The sequence below is a fragment of the Callorhinchus milii genome, unplaced genomic scaffold, assembly GCF_018977255.1.
Source record: "Callorhinchus milii isolate IMCB2004 unplaced genomic scaffold, IMCB_Cmil_1.0 Scaffold1, whole genome shotgun sequence".
NCBI classification, from domain to species: Eukaryota; Metazoa; Chordata; class Chondrichthyes; order Chimaeriformes; family Callorhinchidae; genus Callorhinchus; species Callorhinchus milii.
The window spans coordinates 4924453-4945603 of NW_024704742.1; the positions used below are offsets into that span (position 1 = coordinate 4924453).

The following is a 21151-nucleotide window of genomic DNA, read 5'->3' on the forward strand; positions in this document are numbered from 1 at the left end:
ACACCCCATCCCCCCACACACACCCCCCACCCCACACACACCCCCACCCACACCCCCCCCCACACACACACACACACACCCCCACACACACCCCCCACACCCACGAACAGTCGAGGGTCACCGAATAATTTTCTATATTTTCTTTCCTTTCGAAGGGGCCGTTGTTGTTTCCGGCCGGAAGAGCGATCCCGCCGCTCGACTATAGACCACCGGCTGGCTGTTTGCCGCGAGGTAAACGGGGGAGAAAGGAGACTTGCCCAGCGTTTCGCCGCCTGCCCGGGAATAGAACCCGGGATCCGCTCGCCTGTGGGGCGAGTGCTCGAACCACTGAGCTACAGAACTCCACAAAGTACTCTGCCTTGCCGACAGAAATATAGGTATATACACATTCACACTGACTCTGAGAGTTTATACTCTGTGAGGTTTTTATGTATATATATATATATACACTGACTATGTAAGAGCCTAATATATATAAAATTTATACCGACTGTGAGAGACTAATTAACTGTATATAAAATATATACTCATTGACTCTGCATGCGTGTGCGTGAGAGAGACCATGAACACACAGAAAGTGACTGACTGAGAAAGAAAGATTACAGAGAGTGTTTGTCTGAAAATGAGTTTCTGAGAGAGTGAGTATCTGTGAGGCTGAGCATTCGGCTGTGGTGAGAGTTATAATAATCTTTGCATTTCAGTTGCTGTGAGTATAATCTATGCCATGGATGTTCAGTTCCACCGGACGGCAGCAGGCAATCACCGACATTTGCAGAGGAAGGACACCCGAGCAGCGATGAGGCGGGTAAGAAACTGCAGGTGGAGGGAATAAGAGGCAAAGATGCGGGTGTGAGTTATAATGAATCTTCACTCACATCATTTACATACCCCGAGATGGGTCCACCAGAGATAACAGCCGAGTTGGACATGGGATAGAGGTGGGGATGTATTGACTCCACAGTGTGGAGCAGTGAGCATGTCTGATGGGGAGGAAAGGGAAAAGTGAGCCCAGGCTTTTAATTTGAAGAGTTATTAAGCATTACTGAGCCCGGCTGCCTGGCAGCATTCATCCAGTTACTAACTATACAAAGGTTGCTTCAGGTTCAACCAGTGAAGATCTTACCAGGTGGTGTAATTCCAGCCGTATGTGGAAAGCATCACTAAATTGCTATGATTGTGGGAGAAAATTGAATTTTTATGAAAACACAAAAGGATCTATGTCTTGTCCAGAGTGAACGAAACAGGCATTTTGATAGGCTGCAGAGCAAACAAGAACAACAACTTGCAAACCAATCTCTTTATCGCTGCCTTTCAAAATCATACAGAACAGAATTATTTTCTGTAACCATAATATGATGTCTTGTCCAGAGGAGAGGAATCAAAGATCCAGAGAAGAAGAACAAAGATAATCAGCAATCTCACAGGAAGCAGCTCTGAGTCTTAAAGGCTCTTCAGTCTTAAAGGAAACGGCTAAGAAGGGAACTTATAGAAATGTTTAATGTTTCAAATGACGTTGTAAAAGTAAATGCAGAACAATAATTTCAGATGCACCAAGACAGTAGAACAACACTAACAGCTTGCAATTATATAGAGCTCTGCCCTGAGGATAGCATTGCAATGCTTAATTAAATAATAATAATAATGTTTAAGGCATACTCTCAGCGCGGACATCAGAAAGTTCTTTTTTTATCCAGAGGATAATAAACAACTAAAACAAGTAGCCAGGTTGAGGCCAGGACCTGGACTAATTTTTTAAAAAAATGGTTAATATTGTGATGCAAAGACAGTAAGATTTTTGGAAAGATGAGATCAAATGGGCTGAAGGGCTTTCTTCATCCAAAACAATCTTGTGAAATCTTTCTGAGCTGCCAGCAGGCTCTGGGGTTAAGAACATGAGATGTTCTCTCCCATATCCTTTGCTCCCATCCCTAGCCCGGCTGCCAGCAGCGTCGAGCGCTTTGAGATGTTCTCCTGGCATGAAAGGCGCTAAATAAATGTAAACTGTATTGTATATTTATCACAGAAATCTTTCTTTCTAGGCATTTTCCCTTTTTATTAAGTCGAGACAAGCACCAGAAGCCAGTGCAGCATCAGCACAAGAACTGGATGTTCAGAAAGTGCACTGGGAGTGCTGTGGTCAGCAGTTTGAAAAAAAGATGGACATCCACAAACATGCAGCAAAGGAACATATGCCAGAGGTTTTACAGCAAACTGAGGCAGTGCTGGAATTGTTGGTCCAGCAGAACAGCAAGCTGACGGCAAATCACAATTTCGGAGAAAACAAAAGCGCATCACTGGAACTCAGTGGAACCAAAGAGGAGTTTGATGTCTGCGCTTGGTTGCCTGACACAAGCCACGTAACGTTTGACGAATTAACCTGGTAAGATTTTTCTATTTATTTTTTTCGGTTTGAATTTTGACGAAGATGAAATGTGTCAGGAAACAGTTCATTCGGTGTTTTCCAACTTTATATTGATTTTCACGCTGAACTTTTGGGGGAAAAAAAGCGCCTTTAAATTTGGATTCACTGAGGTCGTTAAATGGGGTATTTTTTTCCTGGCACTGGCAGGTGTGTAGGACTAAGCCATACAGATCAAGAGATACAGATTTTATACCTGGCTATCTGAGGAACATGTAACAGGAATTCAAAGTGTACTAGTTTTTTGTTAAAGGAATCCATCTACTGACCTGTGAACTCCTAATGGTACTTGATTGCTGATTCATGTTTTTGCACATCTCTAACGTTCAGTTTGTTCATCCAGGAAAAGCCATTACTGATTTGAAATTATTGATCTACGCCCTCCATCTCATTGCTGTGATACCTTTGAAGCCTTCAGAGAAATGGAACTAATCCAATGCCTCATTTATTGAGGGGTGCAATTGTCCCAAATACAGCTTTGAATGGAATTAATCAACAAGTACTAAACAGTAAATGCTGATTTTTTTTAATGACGGGGAATGACTTTCACATGTTTCCAGTTTTGAACTCCTAAACTCCTTTACAGTTCAATGCTGTTCTGGTATTATTGCCCAGAATCAATTTGACAGAACTACAACAAAGTTACACAATAATGGTTTTGTAGTGGTAACACATTAATCACACTGTTTATTGATATTGCAATATATTGATAATTCACTGTGTCCTGCATTGTGGACTAACGTCACAAAATCAGAGATCTCTTGCACTTTCTAAAGGATAAAAGAATGACAAACCAGGGTGGGAAATGGGATTAAACGATTTACCATGATCTAATAACCTGGCAGACAGGCTCAATGGCTGAATGGCCTCCTTTAAATGTTCGTAATCAACATTTTGTAACAACATTGTGATCAGTGTTCTCTCTACCTCCTCGTTCTCCTCAATCTCTCTGCCACCCTCGACACTGTCGACCCACTGTGTCCTTTGCCACCGACTCAACTCTCTGATGCACCTTCAGGTCTGCCCTTTCGTGGTTTCACTCGTACCTATCCCAGCTTCTCCACTTTGTATCTTCAAACGGCTTCTCGGCTTTGGTGAACGGTTGTTTTTCTGACTGGAGGGAAGTGTGCAGTGGTGGCCCCCGGGGGGTCAATATTGGGACCACTGCTGTTTTTGATCTATATAAATGACCTGGACTTGCGTAGAGGGAGTACAGTTTCCAAGTTTGCAGATGATACTAAGCTAGGAAAAGCAGTAAACAGTAAGGAGGATAGCAGCAGACTGCAAATGGGCATAGACAGACTGGTAAAACGGGCAGATGACGTTTAATGTGTGAGAAATACAAAGTGATGCATTTTAGGAGGAAGAATGAGGAGAGGCCATATAAGATAGATGGTAGAATCTTAAAGGGGGTAAATGAACAGAGAGACCTGGGGGTTCATATAAGTCAATTTTTGAATGTGGCAGGACAGATAGATAAAGCTGTGTTTAAAAAAAAAGGCATTCGGGATACTAGACTTTATAAATAGGGGCATAGAATACATAAGTCAGGAAGTTATGATGAACCTTCATAAGGTTCTGGTTAAGTCTCAGAGAGTGTGTTCAGTTCTGGGCCCCACACTTCAGGAAGGATGTCAAGGCATTGGAGAGGGTGCAAATGAGATTTACCAGGAATGAGAGACCAGTAATCAGGAGAGGCAGAGAAGCTGGGATTATTTTCCTTGGAGCAGAGAAGGTTAAGAGGAGACTTTAATAGAAATTTTCAAAATTATGAGGTTATTCAATAAGGTGAACAAAGAGAAACTATTCCCACTGGCGGGTGGGTCGGTAACCTGAAGACACCAATTTAATATAGTTGTTAAAAGAAGCAGAGGGGAGGTGGTGAGAAATTTTTTCACACAGCGAGTTGTTCGGATCTGGAATGCATTGCCTGAAAAGAATGGTGGAAGCCGATTCGATAACAACTTTTAAGAAAGAAGTAGATAATTATTTGGGGAGGACAAGTTTGCAGGGTTATGGGGAGCGAGCAAGTGAGTGGGATTGAATTGGATAGCGCTTTTCAAAGCTACAGACACGAAGGGCCGAATGGCCTCCTTCAGTGCTGTATAATTCGATGATCCTCCTCACCCCCCACACAGTCACGTGCGGCATTCCTCAAGGCTCTGTCCTTGGTCCTCTTCTCTTCATCCTCTAAATCCTCCCACTTGACAGCATCATCAGCAGATACGTGCTTCAGGGAAATAGAGAGAGAAAGCTCTTTGGAGATGGTATGAAATGTTGGTTGAATTTACATTGAGAAGGCAGAATTACACGGGCAGAAGCAGTAATTTTAGGCAGTGGCATTTACAGAGCACTGTGAACACACGTATTGCAATTCATGATTTGGTGATCTGTTTGGAGTAGGTATTTTTATATGTAGCTGTTGACTGTATCGCTGTATATGCTGTCAATTAACACTGCTCGAGTACTGAGTTACCTTAACTTTGAGTGTAATAGTTGTTCGGATCTGTGTAATAGTTGTTCTTGCTACTGAAGGCATATTTTTAAAAATGTTGTTGTCTTTATTATTGGACTATGCTGCCTTGTGAGAGGTGCATATATATACATATATATATATACATGCATATATATATGTATCAGATGTAAAACCGAAGCCCTGTCTGCCTGTTCAGATGAACGTTAAAAGATACCACGACACTGTTCAAAAACCGAAGGGGGTTTCTCCTGGTGTTCTGGCCGCAGTCCCTCCCAAATTAAAAAAAACAATGGTTGTTTGTGGGACGTTGTAGTATGCAAATTGGCTGTCGCGATTGCCCACAAAACATGCAGTCGCAACACTGTTCAGTATAATCCTTCACCCACAAAGTACATTGTCACTACACTTTACAGTAAATCCTGTTTAGAGCTTTGAAAAGTCTCAACGATGTGCTATCAAATGTAAGGATTATTATTACTGATGGCGTTTTTGGTCATCTTTCCCCCAGTGCTCTCCTTTGCTCCCCACCTCCAGTTCAAGCTGCTTTTCAGCTCTGTGAAGTGCTTTGAGACGTCCTGTCGATGTGAAAAGCGCTAACTAAGTGTAAATTGTTGTTGTTATTCCAGTGAAGCCGGAGAAGTCCTACTTTATTACTGTTATTGTGCTATAGAGGAGCCCAGGATGATCTGCACATGGCAAACAGCTCTGTGTCGTCAGCTGCACCTTACAGGGAAGGTAGGATGAGGTTACCTTTTGGCGTTGGCTGTTTTGTTTAAAAAAAATTTTTGTTTCGTTCTCTTATCTTTAAATTTATCAGTTTGGTTCAGTTAGTAGCACTCCTGCTTCTTCGTCAGAGGGTTGCGGGTTCACGCACCACATGGGGGATTTTAATATAGCCTCGACTTTCATTCAGTGAGGTGCTGAAGGAGCTAAAGTACTGTCTCAATACTTATGATTAGATGTTAAACCAGTCCCGTTTGTCTGTTCAGGTGGACATTAATGAACCCGTGATTATTTGAAAAGAGAAGGGAGTTTCTCCCAGGGTCTTGGTCGACAATCCTCCAGATAATTTGGTCATTCGCTTCACATGCACTTTGTGGCTGCTTGTGAGACATTTGTCTACAAATATACAGTCACTGCACTTCACGGTAATTATCGTAAAGTGCTTTGACATGTTTTGATCTTTTTTTGATCTTGTTATAAAATACTCAAGATTTTTTCAGATCACACACACCCTTGTAACCACAGCAGTAAATTATACGTGAATAGAGCTAACTCCTGATAATAAGACCCTGGCTTGTATCATCACATGGCTGATATCATCATTACTGTCAATATATCGGTTGCTTCCCATGTAAAATGTGAATAAGAGACTCTCTTTTATTTCATTACTCGCTTATAACATATAAAGTCGCATTCTATGCAGCACAACAACAACTTGGATTTATTAACAACTTGAAATATTGCACATCATCGGAATGAACTTACCTGCACCCCTCAGCCAGCAGCGCTGCGCTGTGCCAGGGCATCTCAGTGAACTCTCGTGCTGAGCGCCTCGTATCACAGGAAAATCTTGCCCTCGCCCTGCCTCGGCGGCTGTTTTTGTCTGTTGCGGTAAGATCTCTGTCAGCAGAAATGTTAGGCTTTACCTTCTGTGAGGTTCTGCCTGATGGTTAAAGCCTGAGGGATCCAGGTTGTTAAAATGAGCAAAATGAACAAAACCTTTTATAGACACATAAACTTATACTGTGCTTAACTTAAATATGTTTCAACAAATAAACTGACAGTTGTGGGGCCTGCTCTTTCACACTGACAGTCCTCGCTCTGTGGAGGCGCAGTGTGTGTTGGTGTACATCACCCCGGCCACAGCGCCCCCTAGTGTCCACGGAGGACTCGTGCTTTCATAGTCATCCTGGATATAGTCACTGAGCTCTTTTCCCTTCGAATGACAATATATCAGGAGTTCACTGTATATGGTTTTCAGATGCTATTACACTTGTCTGAGTAAAGCAATTCTAAGAAGTGTAGTAATGAATAAAAGAGTATGTTGTTTGATATATATTTGAGGTGGACTTGACAGCCCCTGTGGAGGTATCAGGAATACTATTAATGGACAAATTACTGATACTGATAAGCACTCTCAGATGCTACCGTGTGTGGAGGGCACAAAATAAGTTCAACTTGTTGTGGTTGATAATGTCTCACCATTCACGAATACAGTATTGGCATATTTAGGGTCCAAAATTCCAGCTGGGCTAATAGCTCACGGGCTAACCATTGTTCAAACACATATAGGTGCCCTTAATTACATAGTTAACCAATGAAACCAGATTCTGTAAAACAATTACTGGTTTCCCTTGCAGAGATTTTATTTTACCGTTATTTGCAGAGTTGTGTGAAGGGCTGTAGAAATGCAAATTGTTGTTGTTGTCATCTACCATCTCAATGTGCACTGAGTTGTTCAATCTTTACCGTATTTTTTCTACAGGTGCGTATTGGTACAGAAGGAATTAATGGAACAATTGGTGGATGCAAAACAGCCACTGAGTTATATATTCAGGCTATGATTTCCCATCCACTCTTTCAAAATATGTCCAAGGAGGACTTCAAGGTAAAGGCAAACCTGACGCTATAACATATTGGAAATAGTATAATACAGAATATAAAATATATAAAATTCAGTAAAATAGTTACATTGCTGAAGTTGTTCAGACTGAAGAAGACTAAATGATTACAACATACAACATGAAAAGGGGGAAGCAGTTGAAGAGACTGAATGCTGGCCCTAGCCAGAGCGACATGATGGACTGAATGGTATTCTTTTGTAAGTTTCTATGGTTCTTCCTATATTTGTCTATTGTCTAGATTGTGCAGTGAGTTAGCGCACTGTTTTACTTAAGACTTGGGTTTCAATCTAAAGATCAGACTATTGGAATGAAAGTTTCCTCTCTACCAGCTGCATCTGCCAATCTCCCTTCATGCCCTGGCACCTCACTACCCCTCCAATCTGCTTAACCCCCAACTCACAGCCTGCTGCGTCCGCTCGACTGGCATGTCCCTCGTGCCCTCTGTTCCAACATTGGTAGCCGCGCTTTCAGCCACCACACCCCAAAACTCTGGAAAACTCTTCCTCTATCCCTCCGCCTTGACTCTTCCTTCACCATCTTCAGGTCGCATCTGAAGACCATCCTCTTCGACCGAGCCTACGGTCAACTCCCCCTGCCGTCGGCTCAGTGTTGTGCTGCACCACTGTCAAGTGCTCAGGGACGCTATATAAATGCAAGTTGTTGTTGTTGCCAGTCATTTCAACCCAGTTCCTAATAGAATGGGACAGTTTATAGTTAATTTGTGCCAAGTTATATATGGCACAGAAATCTGCATAGTTTGCTGCTTCCACTTCGGAGATCAACAACAAAAAATACATTTATATGGCAGACATCCCAAGGCGCTGGGCGGTCAAAGGTTTGCAACTGAGCTGTGGGTTAGATTCAAGAGGGCTGGGGGGCTAAGGGGGTGTGAAGATAGCCAAAGGCATGATTAAAGAGGAAGGTCTTGAGATAGACCTTGAAGAACACAAGGTAAAACCCTGTGGGATGGAGTTCTAGAGAGTGGGGGCAAGAAAGGCTGAAGGCCTGACCGCTGATGGTGGTTCGGGCAGAGTGGGGGACATTGTTTTTTGACTGGGAATGATAATTGATCTTTGATCATCCATTGAGATAATAGAACAGAACATTTGGGTTTTATTTATAAAACAAATCACGTGCTTTTTAAACATTGTTGCTGTTTAATATCGCTCGAGTTTACAGTGCTCTAGATTCCAATCCCATTCATATGTACACAATGCATTTTCCAAAATGAATCTTCAATGTCAAAGCTTTGGAAAATGTTGAATTACTTCTGGTCTTTGCAGCATCGGGAGAGAACTAGTTAAGTCATATCCCAGCCAGCACTATTTCTCAACAGTTCTGCTCGAGAATTCACACTGAACGAGCACCAGGCAATCCATTTATGGCAGAGTTATACTAAATGTCAGGAACACAAAGCAAACTCCATATTTGAATCTAAGCAGCTGATTTAAATAGAGCTGCCCTAATTATGCTGTTGGCTCTAAATTGACCAGTGATATGAGATTAAAAAATTACCTTTGCTGCACATAGATACACATTGTCAATTTTTTTAAGGGAGTGAGTGGGGGAAACTGGGGCCTGAGGGTGTATAAAATTAGGCAGGTATGGTATAGGGCAGGGAGAAAGACCAATAGAGCGATTTGCTTGTGAGTGTGCTGCCAGATTGTATTGGTATGTGAGCAAATTGGCAGTCACAAGCTGGCCCTGAGAAGCTCCCAGCAGTGATTCTTCGCAGAAAATATGCCTTGCACTTTCCCAAGTTGTTTACTGGGTTTCATCTGTTCTGTTTTTCACATGCAGCTGTGCAAGCCTATGACCCACAAACCCTCCAGCATGTATTGAAATTGCATACATTGTTCCCCAGATTATCCATAGGTTCATACAACCCAAGGTCCAATCTTTCATACACTGTAGTTTCTTGCTTGAGTTCCTCAAATATCTCTCATGTTTTTTAATGCAGAAATATAAAGGCACTGCCAAAATTATTTAAATGGGATAGGGTCAAAATTGCTGTAGTACTAAACACATTCCATTCCTTATTTAAAGAACATAATTTAGTAGGAATTGACTTGGATTCCCACTTAGTGCAAATTATTTTTGAGGGCTGAAAATAGCCTTTCTGAACCTTTCTATTCAGGGAATGATGAACTAATTCAGTCTGCTGGGCATGGATAACTCTGGTTATTGAAATTCACTAATCAAAAAGAGAAGAAGGCATCCAGCACGTGTTTGACTCCTCAGAGTGTATTTTCTGGTTCCACTCTCTTGAGAGTCATGTAAAGGCCACTTTGATTCACCGTAAATTACCCTGATAGTAAATAGTATTAAAAGTCCAGTAATTTCAAAATGAAGTTTATGAGTAGAATAGTTCACAGAATCTAAAAAGTTCTGTTGCAGACTTAAAAATAAATCAATTCCTGCATCTGATTAAGCTCATATCATGTCAAATAGTTTCTGAAGTCCAGATACGTGTATAAAGGCATCAAAAACTGACTTGTATTTGAATGGAGTTGTGAATATTGCTAACACAGAATAAATGGCTCCTGTCAGTACTTTTAGCTCATAACTCTAGACTAGGAAGAACTGCGTTTTCGGAGGTGCTGTCTTTCGGGTGATGTGTTAAAGCAAACTTTCATTTCTACCAGTTAAGTTTAAAGGTCCCACGGTACTATTCAAAACCAGATTCCTCCAGATAAAATTGGTCATTTACTTTATGGCTGTGGGACACTGCAGTGCACATATTGACTACTATGAATACAATCACTTATGCTTTACAGTAAATCCTATGAACTGCTTTGAGACATTGAGATATTTTGACAATATGATAAGGCATTATATCAAATGTAAGGATTTATATCAAATATTATTAATAAATATGACAAAACAGAAATTAAAATTCTGCATAAATGTTTCTAACCTTATCAAATCATTTTATAATTTTAAACATCTCTATTAGGGCTCTTCTTAAATATCTCTTCTCCAGTGAAGAAAGGCCTAACCAACAAGTCTATCCTGATAGCAATAACCTGCCAGTCCTGGGATCATCCTAGTAAACTTATGCTCTACTCTTTCCATCACTATTATATATTTCTTACAGTGTGGCAAGTAGAATTGCACACAGTACTCCAGCTGTGGTCTAACTAGGGTTTTATATCAATTCAATGTTACCATCTCACTTATAAAATAAATAATAATCCTTGCATTTAATATAGTCCCTTACCACGTCTCAAATTGAGGTGTCTCAAAGCGCTTCACAGGATATACTGTAAAGTGGATTGACTGTATTTTGTTAGGTTCTTACTCTTCTCTTAGGTTCTTACCCTCTAAGCTGTAGATGGGTTCTTACTTCTCATTTTTTTATGTAAAACGTCATTTGCCATCTGTCTGCCCATTCTGCTAGGCCTGTTCAGGTCATCCTGCATTCTTCATTCAGCACTGTTTACCATTCCCCCAAGTTTGCTGTCATCTACAAATTTTGACACCACACCTCCTATATCATGTTTTCACTTTCTATTCTAATTTATTAGTATTGATCAGTGCCAAAAAAAATGCTTAGTTATTAAAGTTGCTGTAAATTTATTGAGAATTGGTTTACAGTTGATCACTAGGTAGTTTTATAGTGATAGTCAGAATGTTTTCTGTTTGTGTGTGTGTAATAGCTACAGTAAATGTTTTTTTTTAAGAGAAGTGCTGGTGGAGTCAACTGTTTTGCAGACCTGCGAGTTGGAGTTTTCAAAGAGATTGTTCCCATGGGTGTGGATCCTGAGAAAGTTTCCTATAAAGATGCAGGTGACTGACGCAGCTTCACAGAGCAGTCCAGTGGTATATTCAAACCTATTCAGTTCATAAATAAAACTGCTGTTTTCCTGCAACTTGAGTAAAATAATGTCAAGTCCTCTGGAGTCCTGCAGCTCAGTGTCGAGAGCGCTCGCCTCGCATGCGAGAGACCTGGGTTTGATTCCCGACAGGGTGAAATGTTGGGCCAGCAGAGTGGGGAGAGAGTGCACATTCTATTCCAAACACAGGGAAATTCCCATGCGTAGCTGGCATGCATGTTTTGGATATCTCTTAATGAAGTAAATTTTGCAATTGTCAGACACCTGGTTGACAAAACATGTGGGGGGAATGCTTAACTTATCACATCAGAATCTTTAATTGATACAAGTTTATTAATACGAAAAGGATTGGATCAATAAATCTATTTGACCCGTTTTACAGAATCCTTATTCACTTGTATTTTGATGTTGTTTATGTGTAAATAAAACATTTACAAGTATGTATGTATCTAATATTTTAAGTACTGTTGCCTGGAATTGTAGGAACTCATTTGACTCCGGAAGAATTCCACATGAAAGTGGAAGCATTGTCTCAGGATCTGGAGATTGACAAAAAAACCATTCTCTTAGATTGCAGGAACTTCTACGAGAGCAAAATAGTGAGTTTTATGTTTTTTAGTTTGTGTTTGTGGTGCAGTTTCACACTCCCGTGCATGTTTTATGTTTTATTAGATGGTTATTGATGGCAGCAGTTGAAGATGACATCAACAAGGGCAGATGCCTCAATCATGCTCAGATTGCCAAAAGACCAGAATAATTCTTGAGTTATTTTTGGCAGCATACCTTAAAATCAAACTGATACCCCTGTTCAGATTTATATTACACTATATGTAGCATTGATTCAATGCGGTAAATGCATTAAATTACGGTACAGTATAGTTGGGAATGAATAAACTGACAATTGTCACGTTGTTTCAGTGCTAAAATAGCAGTGGGTTAATTCAGGACAGTCGAACAAAATATAAGATTCAGTTCTGTTTTCTCCATATCATAACGACTTGAATGGTCGGTGGAACACCAAAATAGTCCTCCACCTTGTTGCCTTATTGGGTTAGAGTCTTGGATAGGTCCAGATATTTATGTGTTCATGCCATGTAAAATCACAGTTGTGATGTACTGAGAAGAAAAATGAAATGAATATGTAGCTCCCCAATACAATCTGTTGGTTTCCACTAGGAGATTATTGAATAAAATATTCTCGTGTTCAATTTTCGCAAAAGTTTTGTTATAAAAGAGGGAATTCAGATTTATGCTCCAATTCCTGTTTTTAATCAGGATTTTTTTCTCCCAGAATTAATATCTAACTATCTGCATTCCACAGGGAAATTTTCAACACAGCCTTGCTCCAAATATCCGGAAATTCAGCTACTTTCCAGACTATGTGGATAGAAATCTGGAATTTTTCAGGGGCAAACAGATCCTTATGTATTGTACTGGTGGAATCCGCTGTGAAAGAGGGTCAGCCTATCTGAGGTCAAAAGTGAGAAAATATTTGTATTACTAGTTTGGAGCAATTTAAGAGCAGAATCTTTTGTATTTAATTACAGCATTTTCTATGATGCTTTTCTCATCAGAGGTCATCCAAGTGCTTGACAGGATTCACTGTAAAGAATACAGTCTGCATACAGTGTATTTTGTAGGTGAATGCAGATGCCAATTTGCATATAGCAATGACCCACAAACAGCCAGAAAGTGAATGAGTAATTTTATTTGGAGGATTGTTGGCCAGGACATGGAGAGAACCTCTCTTCTTTTCTCGAAAACAGCCATGGGATCTTTACTGTCCAGGTAAATAGGAACACGTTCTCTTCAACCGTGCCTTCAGCTCCCCTCTCGACTCTCTACCCCCTCCTCGCTCCCTCCCTTCCCTCCCCCTGACCATTTCCCCCCTGCTCGGGTCCCAACCCAACTGTCCAGCGCCTTGGGACGTCCTCCGACGTGAAAGGCGCTCTATAAATGAAATCCTGTTGTTGTTGTAAAGAGGCAGAGGGCACCTCGGTTTAAAATCTCATCGGAAAAATGCAGCAATGCAGTGCACTCGCAGCATCGAATATCAGTCAAGGCAATGTGAATTCAAAGTCCCATCGGTGGGGTTTGAACCAAAAACCTTCTGACTTAAGAGGCGAGAGTGCCACCAACTGAGTCAGACTGACACAGAGAGTCAAAAACAAAGTATAAATTATTATATAATCAGATTTGAGGTGCAAGATCACAAAAGCGTTTGCACTAGAGCCACTTGCTGAAACCATAATTAAGACCACCTGTAATTCCCTCTCGACACCTGTTCAAATGAGTTGCCTGGTAAGAATCATTTTGGCCCACACGTGTTCATGGCTGCTTGGGCAACATTGCTATGTGCAAATTAGCTGCCGTGTTTGGCCACAAAGCACAGTCACTGCATTTTACAGTATATACTGTGAGGCACACTCGGACATCCTCCTGACTTGAAAGGCGTATACCAAATATATGGACACATTATTAATAAGTATACAGTATAAATATACAAACTATACAGTCAGTTCACTTTATAATATATTCTGTGAAGGACTTTGCGACGTCTTGAATATGTGGTAAGGTGCCATATCAAATGCAAGGATTATTATATGTACGCACAAATGGCATTAGTGATTCTGACTGAAGGCGATTTCTTTTTGTTGCATTCTCCAGTATTGAGTGTTTTTTCGTAGATAAAGTTTCAATACATTTTTGGCATGATTCGTGATATTTGTTCAGTTAACGTTTATAACACCAGCATTAGAGATTTAACACGAAGCAGGTTCTGTAACTTCCTCCTGTTTGCACACTAGGGTGTTTGTAAAGAGGTCTACCAGCTCAAGGGTGGAATTCACAAATACCTTGAGCAATTTCCAAGTGGTTTCTACAAGGGGAAGCTTTTTGTATTTGATGATCGCTACACCATTCCTGCAAGTAATGGCATCATTTCAGGTAAGTAGCTCTACAGCAAGTACTGTATTTTAAGTATCACCTAGGCTTGGGTCAGAAGAGGAATTTAGGAACAGGAGACAAAGCTGTTCAACATACAGACCACTTAAAAATAAATATATACGTGCATGTGCCTATGTGTGTGCATGCAATATAGGTTAGTTTAGGTGGGAAGTGTCCCCAATGAGATTCATAACCCTGTAGTCATCTGTAACAGAAGTCTGGTTGAAAATAAGGCATTACTTTACACAGGTTCAAACGCAGTGAGCGAAGCATCTTTCACAGGTGCACAGATTGTGCCGCCATCTTCAGCACAACCATTGGGAAGAGAGACACTATGAATAAAGCGTTCGTGTTACATTATGTGGCAGGTGGATGTTTCCTAATCTAACTTTGTGTTCCTTCTTTCCAGAGTGCAGTTACTGTGGAATCCGGTGGGATCAATACAGACTTTGCAGTACCTCTTACTGCTGTCAACTTGTTTTGTCCTGCCTTCGCTGTCGAGAAAAGGGTCTTGTTGCCTGCTGTCTTATATGCCAAGAAAAAGGGAAAAGTGCATCTGAATCGCACTCAGGAGCCCCAGTAAAGGAGGAATGTGACTGTACAGAAAAACGGATGAAAATTCCTGTGGAACATATTTAATTTCATTGACATTTATTCGGAGTTTAGCAGTATTTTTTAAATGAATCAAATAAGTAAGAATAAGGCGAGCGTGTTTAAATTGAAGTCACATTTTCTTAGCAAAGATGTCTTTTCGCTGCACTACATCTTACAACGGTGTAAAAAAAACCACACACATGAATCGGTTTTAATTCAATACGCTTCCAATTAAACTATTTGAAAAGGTTATGTTACCTGTCCTTTCTGGTACAAATTGTGGTAGCGCATTCAGTAAACACTGCACATCAACCACATGCACGTGTTTTCATATCCGCAATGGGTCACAAACGGTTCAGATGAAGGGGCTCTTCTGCCTTAGCGCAATTGCCTGAAAATATCTTTCTACAAATGTACTGCAATGCGGGAATAAAATACAAAATGATATCCTGTTTCAGCCACACTGTATATACTGTCTTTACATTTAATCAAAATACTGTAATGTTAAGTGGTGTTAAATGCAGGACAAAGAGGCAACACAACAATATTAAAAAAGGCCCATTTTCCCTCCCTCTACAGAGGTGGTGGTGGCGGCATAATTAGTATTTTTCACGTACAGGTTATAAAAGAAAACGTTACTATCAATACTTTGGAAAAGATGCAGCGGTGACAGAAATGAAAGCCATTGCATTGGGATCAAATCCTGCACAAGTTGAAAGATGTTTGAAAAAATGAAATCGCTGTTCTCCTTTGGTAGTATAATAGGAAGTTTTTATTGACTTTGTCAAAGCACGTGAAGCTACAAAATGCCCCAAATTGTAACCATTTTGCTTGCCCTAAAGTGCAACGATTAACACATTCTACCTTTTGAAACCATAAGAGTAGATTTAAAACCAATCTTGTAATTTAGTTATTGCTTCAACCAGAGCCTGCTCTGTACGTTAACGGCTTTTTCCACCTGCCAAAACCAATTCAGTGACGTGAGTTGCTTACGAAGGTTCGTGTCTGGTTCCGAGAGTGGTTCGGCGCTTCGATAAAAGTGGCCCGGCTTTAGAAATACAACATCAAATTTCACGGGGGAAAAAAAGGAATTGAAAATGAACATGGTCTTAAAACCTGGTCCAGACTGATTTTCTTTTGATGACTTGTTCAAAATTCGGACAGGTTTATTTTCAAACGTAGAGCAGACTCTGAATGGTTTATTCTTTCTTAAAAATTGTTTTGAAAAACATGGGCTGTGGATTCTCAAAATACCTGCTTTGTTTACAGAGCGCAACGAAACAAATACGGCCAAAAAAATAAATAATTTCAATTATTGCTTGCTCTGCACTTTCTCACCTGCGGAGAAAAACTTTTTCAGTGACGGACTCCAAACAGCGGCCGTATCCCATCACACCGACTTTACTCAAACTCAAAAACGAAGGCTAGTATTTGTATACCATTCCCATTAGCTTTTAAATCCACCCGCGTTAAAACATTTTCACTTAAAACAACAACAAGTTTGGGATATATTCCGAATTTCTTTTTCATAAGCAACACGCGTCAGTGTAGGTATTAGTTTATGTGCAAACTCTCAAAAGACGGCTTACAGTAAGTGATGCGCACAATTTTCAGGCAGTGCGTGACTTCAATGTTTTCTCACAAAGTCAGCTAAAGAACTCTGTGCTCTTACAGTACGTTGCAGCAGCTCACACACAATGAGGAAATTCCCTGGTATCAAGTTGTATAAATAAAGCAATCTCTATGTTTCTACAGTAGGTTTGATCATGCACAACATACTACAGTTTCACCCCAAATCCACGTAGAAATGTACGCATCAACTGAATGGTGGATCGATAGCTGATGTTCATTCAGACTTCACATTTTCTAGTGGTGTATGGCCCTAATCGGATTTAAACACAGATTTATGCTACACGTAGTGCTATTTTCTACAAGACAAAATGCACATCAAACTGTAAAGACTACTGTTGCACAAACTGCCACTGTACTTCTCACTAAATTTCTACGAGTTACCTTGTCCCATCACAAAACACGACAAAAATGGCGCCAACAACAGAGAATTTGGAAGGCACTTTTGACTGCAGGTATGCTCCTTAAAAAGTATAAACCGTCAGTGTAAGGTGTGCTCTGTAAAGGCATGAAGTCGTCACAAACAGTAATTAGACAGTCATCCGGCACCTGGGGAAGATGGGGCCGTTGAGACCCTCAAGTCTCATCTTCCTCACTAGAAAAAAAAAGATTATTTTTACATCAGTTTACATTTTAAATAGAAATATTCATGAGCCACTGCAGGCACCATGTTAAACTTACACCCTCTTACCAGAATCATTTTGGCATTAATGCTTCTCTTGACCATTGGTAAATGACCCTAACTTTGAAACTTATGACAGATTCCAGACTATAACTCTGCCAATTAATGCTGAAATGCCATTTGCCTTAAACTTGTGTCCTGGATAAACCTTTTCCACTATTTAAAATATATTGTACCTTTTCTTATTAACACGTGCTTTCCTTTTTGTCAGAAATATAAAAAATGTACAAAAAATATAAAATGTACAATTTCCGAAACAGGAAGGAAATACCCCTCTCGAAATTCAAATGGGAAAACATTCAACTGTGAGCGCAATTCTCCACTGTTAAAATGACTCGTGGCCTTGAATATTTTAACCTAGCATTCTCTTTTAAATACTGTCTGGGTATACTAGCCTTAGAGGGTGTCCAGTGATGGACTGGATTAACACCCGAGTTGAAAGGGTTTAGCTATGACGAGAGTGAAAGGCTGGAGTAATGTTCCTGAGAACAGAGTAGATTAAGCGTGATTTGATTGAAGAATTGTTTAAATAATCAAAGCTATCGACAGGTTAGTAATGGATGATTCTCCGCTAAGGTAGAGAGCTCCAATACGAAGGGGCTTAGCTTTAAATCAGAACCCAGATAATTAGAACTGAGGTCAGAAACCCCTTCTTCACACAATAGAAATATTAAAGGGTACGGCCAAAGGCATTAGGAATGAAAGATCTGTCAAGACCTAACAAACCGGGGGCACAGGCTTGATGGGCTGAATGGCCTTCTTCAGCTCGGATCCATAACTCTGCATGTCCAGCGCCGTGGGACGTCCTCCTGACGTGAAAGGCGCTATACAAATGTTGTTGTTGTTGTTGCTGCAGGAATTGTGAGTAGCCAAACGGTAAAACGCAAGGGGCTTACGTTTGGTCATGGATTTTAATGACATGGCAAATAATGTGACGCACGTAATATGGAACGGCGTTCAGTGTTGTGACAAAACCTTCTCTCCGCAACGTTGTTTGTTCGCGAGCCTCTCCCTCCTCCGTACAATGTGAAAAATCTTTCAAGATGGCTTTCTGTGTGAGGCACCTCACGTTCTAAATGATTGGTTATAAAGCTTGGTTCATAAAACAACACACTTGTTATCCACGGAGTTTGTGAAACTGTAATAAATTTCACCTACAAAGTACACAGTCACTTGACATTACAGCACATCCCGTGAAGCACTTTTAAGACATCCTCCTGACGCGAAAGGCACTATACGAAATGTAAGGATAAGTAAAGATCAACGAATGCACAAATGGAGTGGATAAAGTGAAAAAAATAAGGAATGAAACAGAAAGAGACACTCGTGTAGGAAACAGTCCAGATTTGACATTTAGAAGCGTTTCTACAAACCAGCCTCGGTGTCGTGGTTTCACATGCCAATCATTGCAACGCCTTACATTCTCTTGCCTGCTTAATGATGCACTGAGCGTGTGAAATTCCTTCAATGTGGATAATTCACAGGTGATTTAAAAAGCTGACACACAAAACCACGAGCGGATCAGGGGGAAAAGATTGCCCGGGGAACGGACGAGGCAATGCAGAGCGTCAAGTGGAGGGACTCCCCCAAACAGTTTTAAATCGTTGTTCGAAAAAAAGTGACACATCCAGAATGAAGCAAAATCCGTTGCGTCGGCAAAGAAGCAGCGAAAAGCAGTGGAGTACGGAGGGAGCAATAGGGAACTGCACGAGAAGGAGAGTGGTGGAGAGAGAGGAAAAAAAACAAGTCTGAACGTAGTAGAGAGGCAGTGTAAAGCACTGCAAAATTTAGTGGAGGGAGACTAGGACCAAAAAATACTATATACTGTACTTATATCTGTTGCAATTCCAAAGCTGAGTAGTTAGGCCAGGAACCATCTGCTCTGCTAATGCGAGCTGTAACAAAAATTCAATCAATGAGACCATATATAAATTGCATTACAGTTGCTTCAGATTGCGTCTGAGGACCCCCTCTTCGGTCACCTCTCCCTGGCCTCAAGTTCCCCCGCTTGTCAGGCGCTCTGAGAACCTACCCTGCGTGGAGGGCGCTATCTCCATACAAGCTGTCGCTGTACGTTTATTACAAACCAAGGGATTTAAGCAAAAACATACTCGAATGCAGGGGGTTTTCGTGGCCCCCAAACAAACCCTAAAAGCTAAAGTCACAACACAATACTCAGCGCCTCACCTCCAAATGTCTCCGTTCGCTCCACGTAATGAGTTACATTTGCAGTGTCCGGGCAGTGACTTTTTGATCGCACGGAAAAATTAGATAAATACTTAGAAAACGCATCGAACGAAACGTTTCTGGCACTTAAGTGAATTTGGATGAGGGGTTGACATCGGTGCGAACTTCGCCTACACGGTATCGTTCCTTAACCGTGAAACAAATTCACCCACAAAAGTGACAGTAATTTTCTGCTCCATACTTGACGTTGTGTTTGTTGCAATTTCTTTGTAACCTGCCCCCCACGATTTGGGTTTTGATTTCTTTTTTTAAAAAAAGCACAGGCGACAGGAAGGGCATATTTGATGCAGTCCTGTTAAAACTAGAACACTCTCCCTCAATCCTCAATCCCTCCGCCTTGCCCCTTCTCCCCCCCTTTTCAAATCCCCGCCTGAAAACCTTCCCCTTCGACCGTGCTTACGGCCACCTGCCCCCCACGCACCCCACGGCTCGGAGTCAGGCTCCGCCACTGTTAAGCGCTCTGAGACGCCACCCTTGCGTGGAGGGCGCTGTACAAGTGCAAGCGGCTGTCGTTAGGACGTACGCAAGTCGGCTGCTACAACAGGGATTACTAAGAGTGCTTTTGAGATGTTTCAAGTGCAAGTTCTTTCTCAACGTGTGGCGTTTCATATTCAAGGTGCTTGACGTGGTCTTGGATTGCTGGAGCTTTAGGTCAGGCTCCGCTTCCGAACAGTCTAAGTCGAAGCATAGTTTTGTTGCAGAAATAAAATAAAATGCAAAACTACAAAGGCTGGAACTCGGATGTAAAACGGTGTTGCTAGAAATAAATGCACAGCGGGTTGATTAATATCTGAAAGAGAAACTTTGATTTGATATTTTTTTTTACTGACCCAGGGTCCTCCCTCGTAAGAGAGGTTTAGATTAAAAATGTCCTACCGCCCATTTGATCTCGTTTCTAACAGAATATTAACCGACAAGCTTCCCATTACAGCATCAAGTTGTTTCTGGCCTCTACCAAGGGAATCTGGTTCCTCCACACAAACAGTTTTAGTTGAATCTTTTAGAGATGCGCATTAAAAGTATTTTTTTTAAAAAAAACAACCTGCTGCATACATATTACTATGTTATCAGACCGTTCGTTCACTGCTGCTACGAAAGCATTACGTCCATATCTCAATCCAATTTTTTAAAACTAGCAAAAGTTATTGGAAAAGCCACTTTGAATTGCACTCTATTGGTGGTAAATAGTAAACGTGATCATTTATTAAAACTACTGAAATATTAAATTGAAAGTGCAAGGATCAATATTGCAACTAAAACGTTTACAACGTCAACGGTCCCGAACCCACTGGTCACAAATACCAATGGTGCAAATGTGTGCCTCTGCTTACCGAGATCATTATTATTCATCATTGCATTGGATGCCCGAAGCCTTGGGCCCTGTTGAGTGAAGTGATAGCCAAACTTAAGAAGTGTCGTATTTTGTTCTAACATATTAGCGATCTCCATTTCCACTTTGTTGCCCAGCTGCTGACACTGTTAAAAACAGGAGAGGAAGGAGTTACAAGACGACAAATTTCTTCTACAGCGTAGGCAATCGGCTGAGTTTTTAAGCAGTATCTACCAGGACATGTCTTTAAGACTGGCTGAGTTTGCTCTGTCCCTCAGACGACCAAATTTGAGCTTCAATTTGACCTAAACGGAAATGTTAGCTGAGATTGTGATTTGTTCATCGGTCTTCTATGTGGGAGACTG

General features: G+C 40.9%; 2 protein-coding genes across 5 annotated transcripts in view; one reads left to right on the forward strand and one right to left on the reverse strand.

The window, feature by feature from the left end:
- Positions 1 to 245: 245 nt before the first annotated feature.
- tstd2 (thiosulfate sulfurtransferase like domain containing 2) lies at positions 246 to 15358 on the forward strand. Its single transcript, NM_001292320.1, is given in 10 exon segments — positions 246 to 377; positions 702 to 805; positions 2040 to 2380; positions 5522 to 5630; positions 7384 to 7506; positions 11206 to 11311; positions 11842 to 11957; positions 12680 to 12838; positions 14166 to 14304; positions 14714 to 15358. Coding segments are annotated over 9 exon segments (1404 nt in total). The 5' UTR covers positions 246 to 377; positions 702 to 724; the 3' UTR covers positions 14944 to 15358.
- A 289-nt stretch (positions 15359 to 15647) lies between these two features.
- Positions 15648 to 21151, reverse strand: part of tmod1 (tropomodulin 1) — a 34158-nt gene continuing 28654 nt past the window's right edge. For 3 of the 4 annotated variants that reach the window (XM_042336563.1, XM_007899006.2, XM_007899007.2), the window contains exons 9-10: positions 20788 to 20932; positions 15648 to 17122 (exon numbers count right to left, since the gene is read on the reverse strand). In XM_042336563.1, coding sequence (XP_042192497.1) covers positions 17058 to 17122; positions 20788 to 20932 — 210 coding nt within the window. In that variant the 3' untranslated portion in view covers positions 15648 to 17057. Of the gene's footprint in view, positions 17123 to 19039; positions 19105 to 20787; positions 20933 to 21151 lie in introns of all 4 variants that reach the window. The other variant, XM_042336566.1, reaches the window with a different exon arrangement.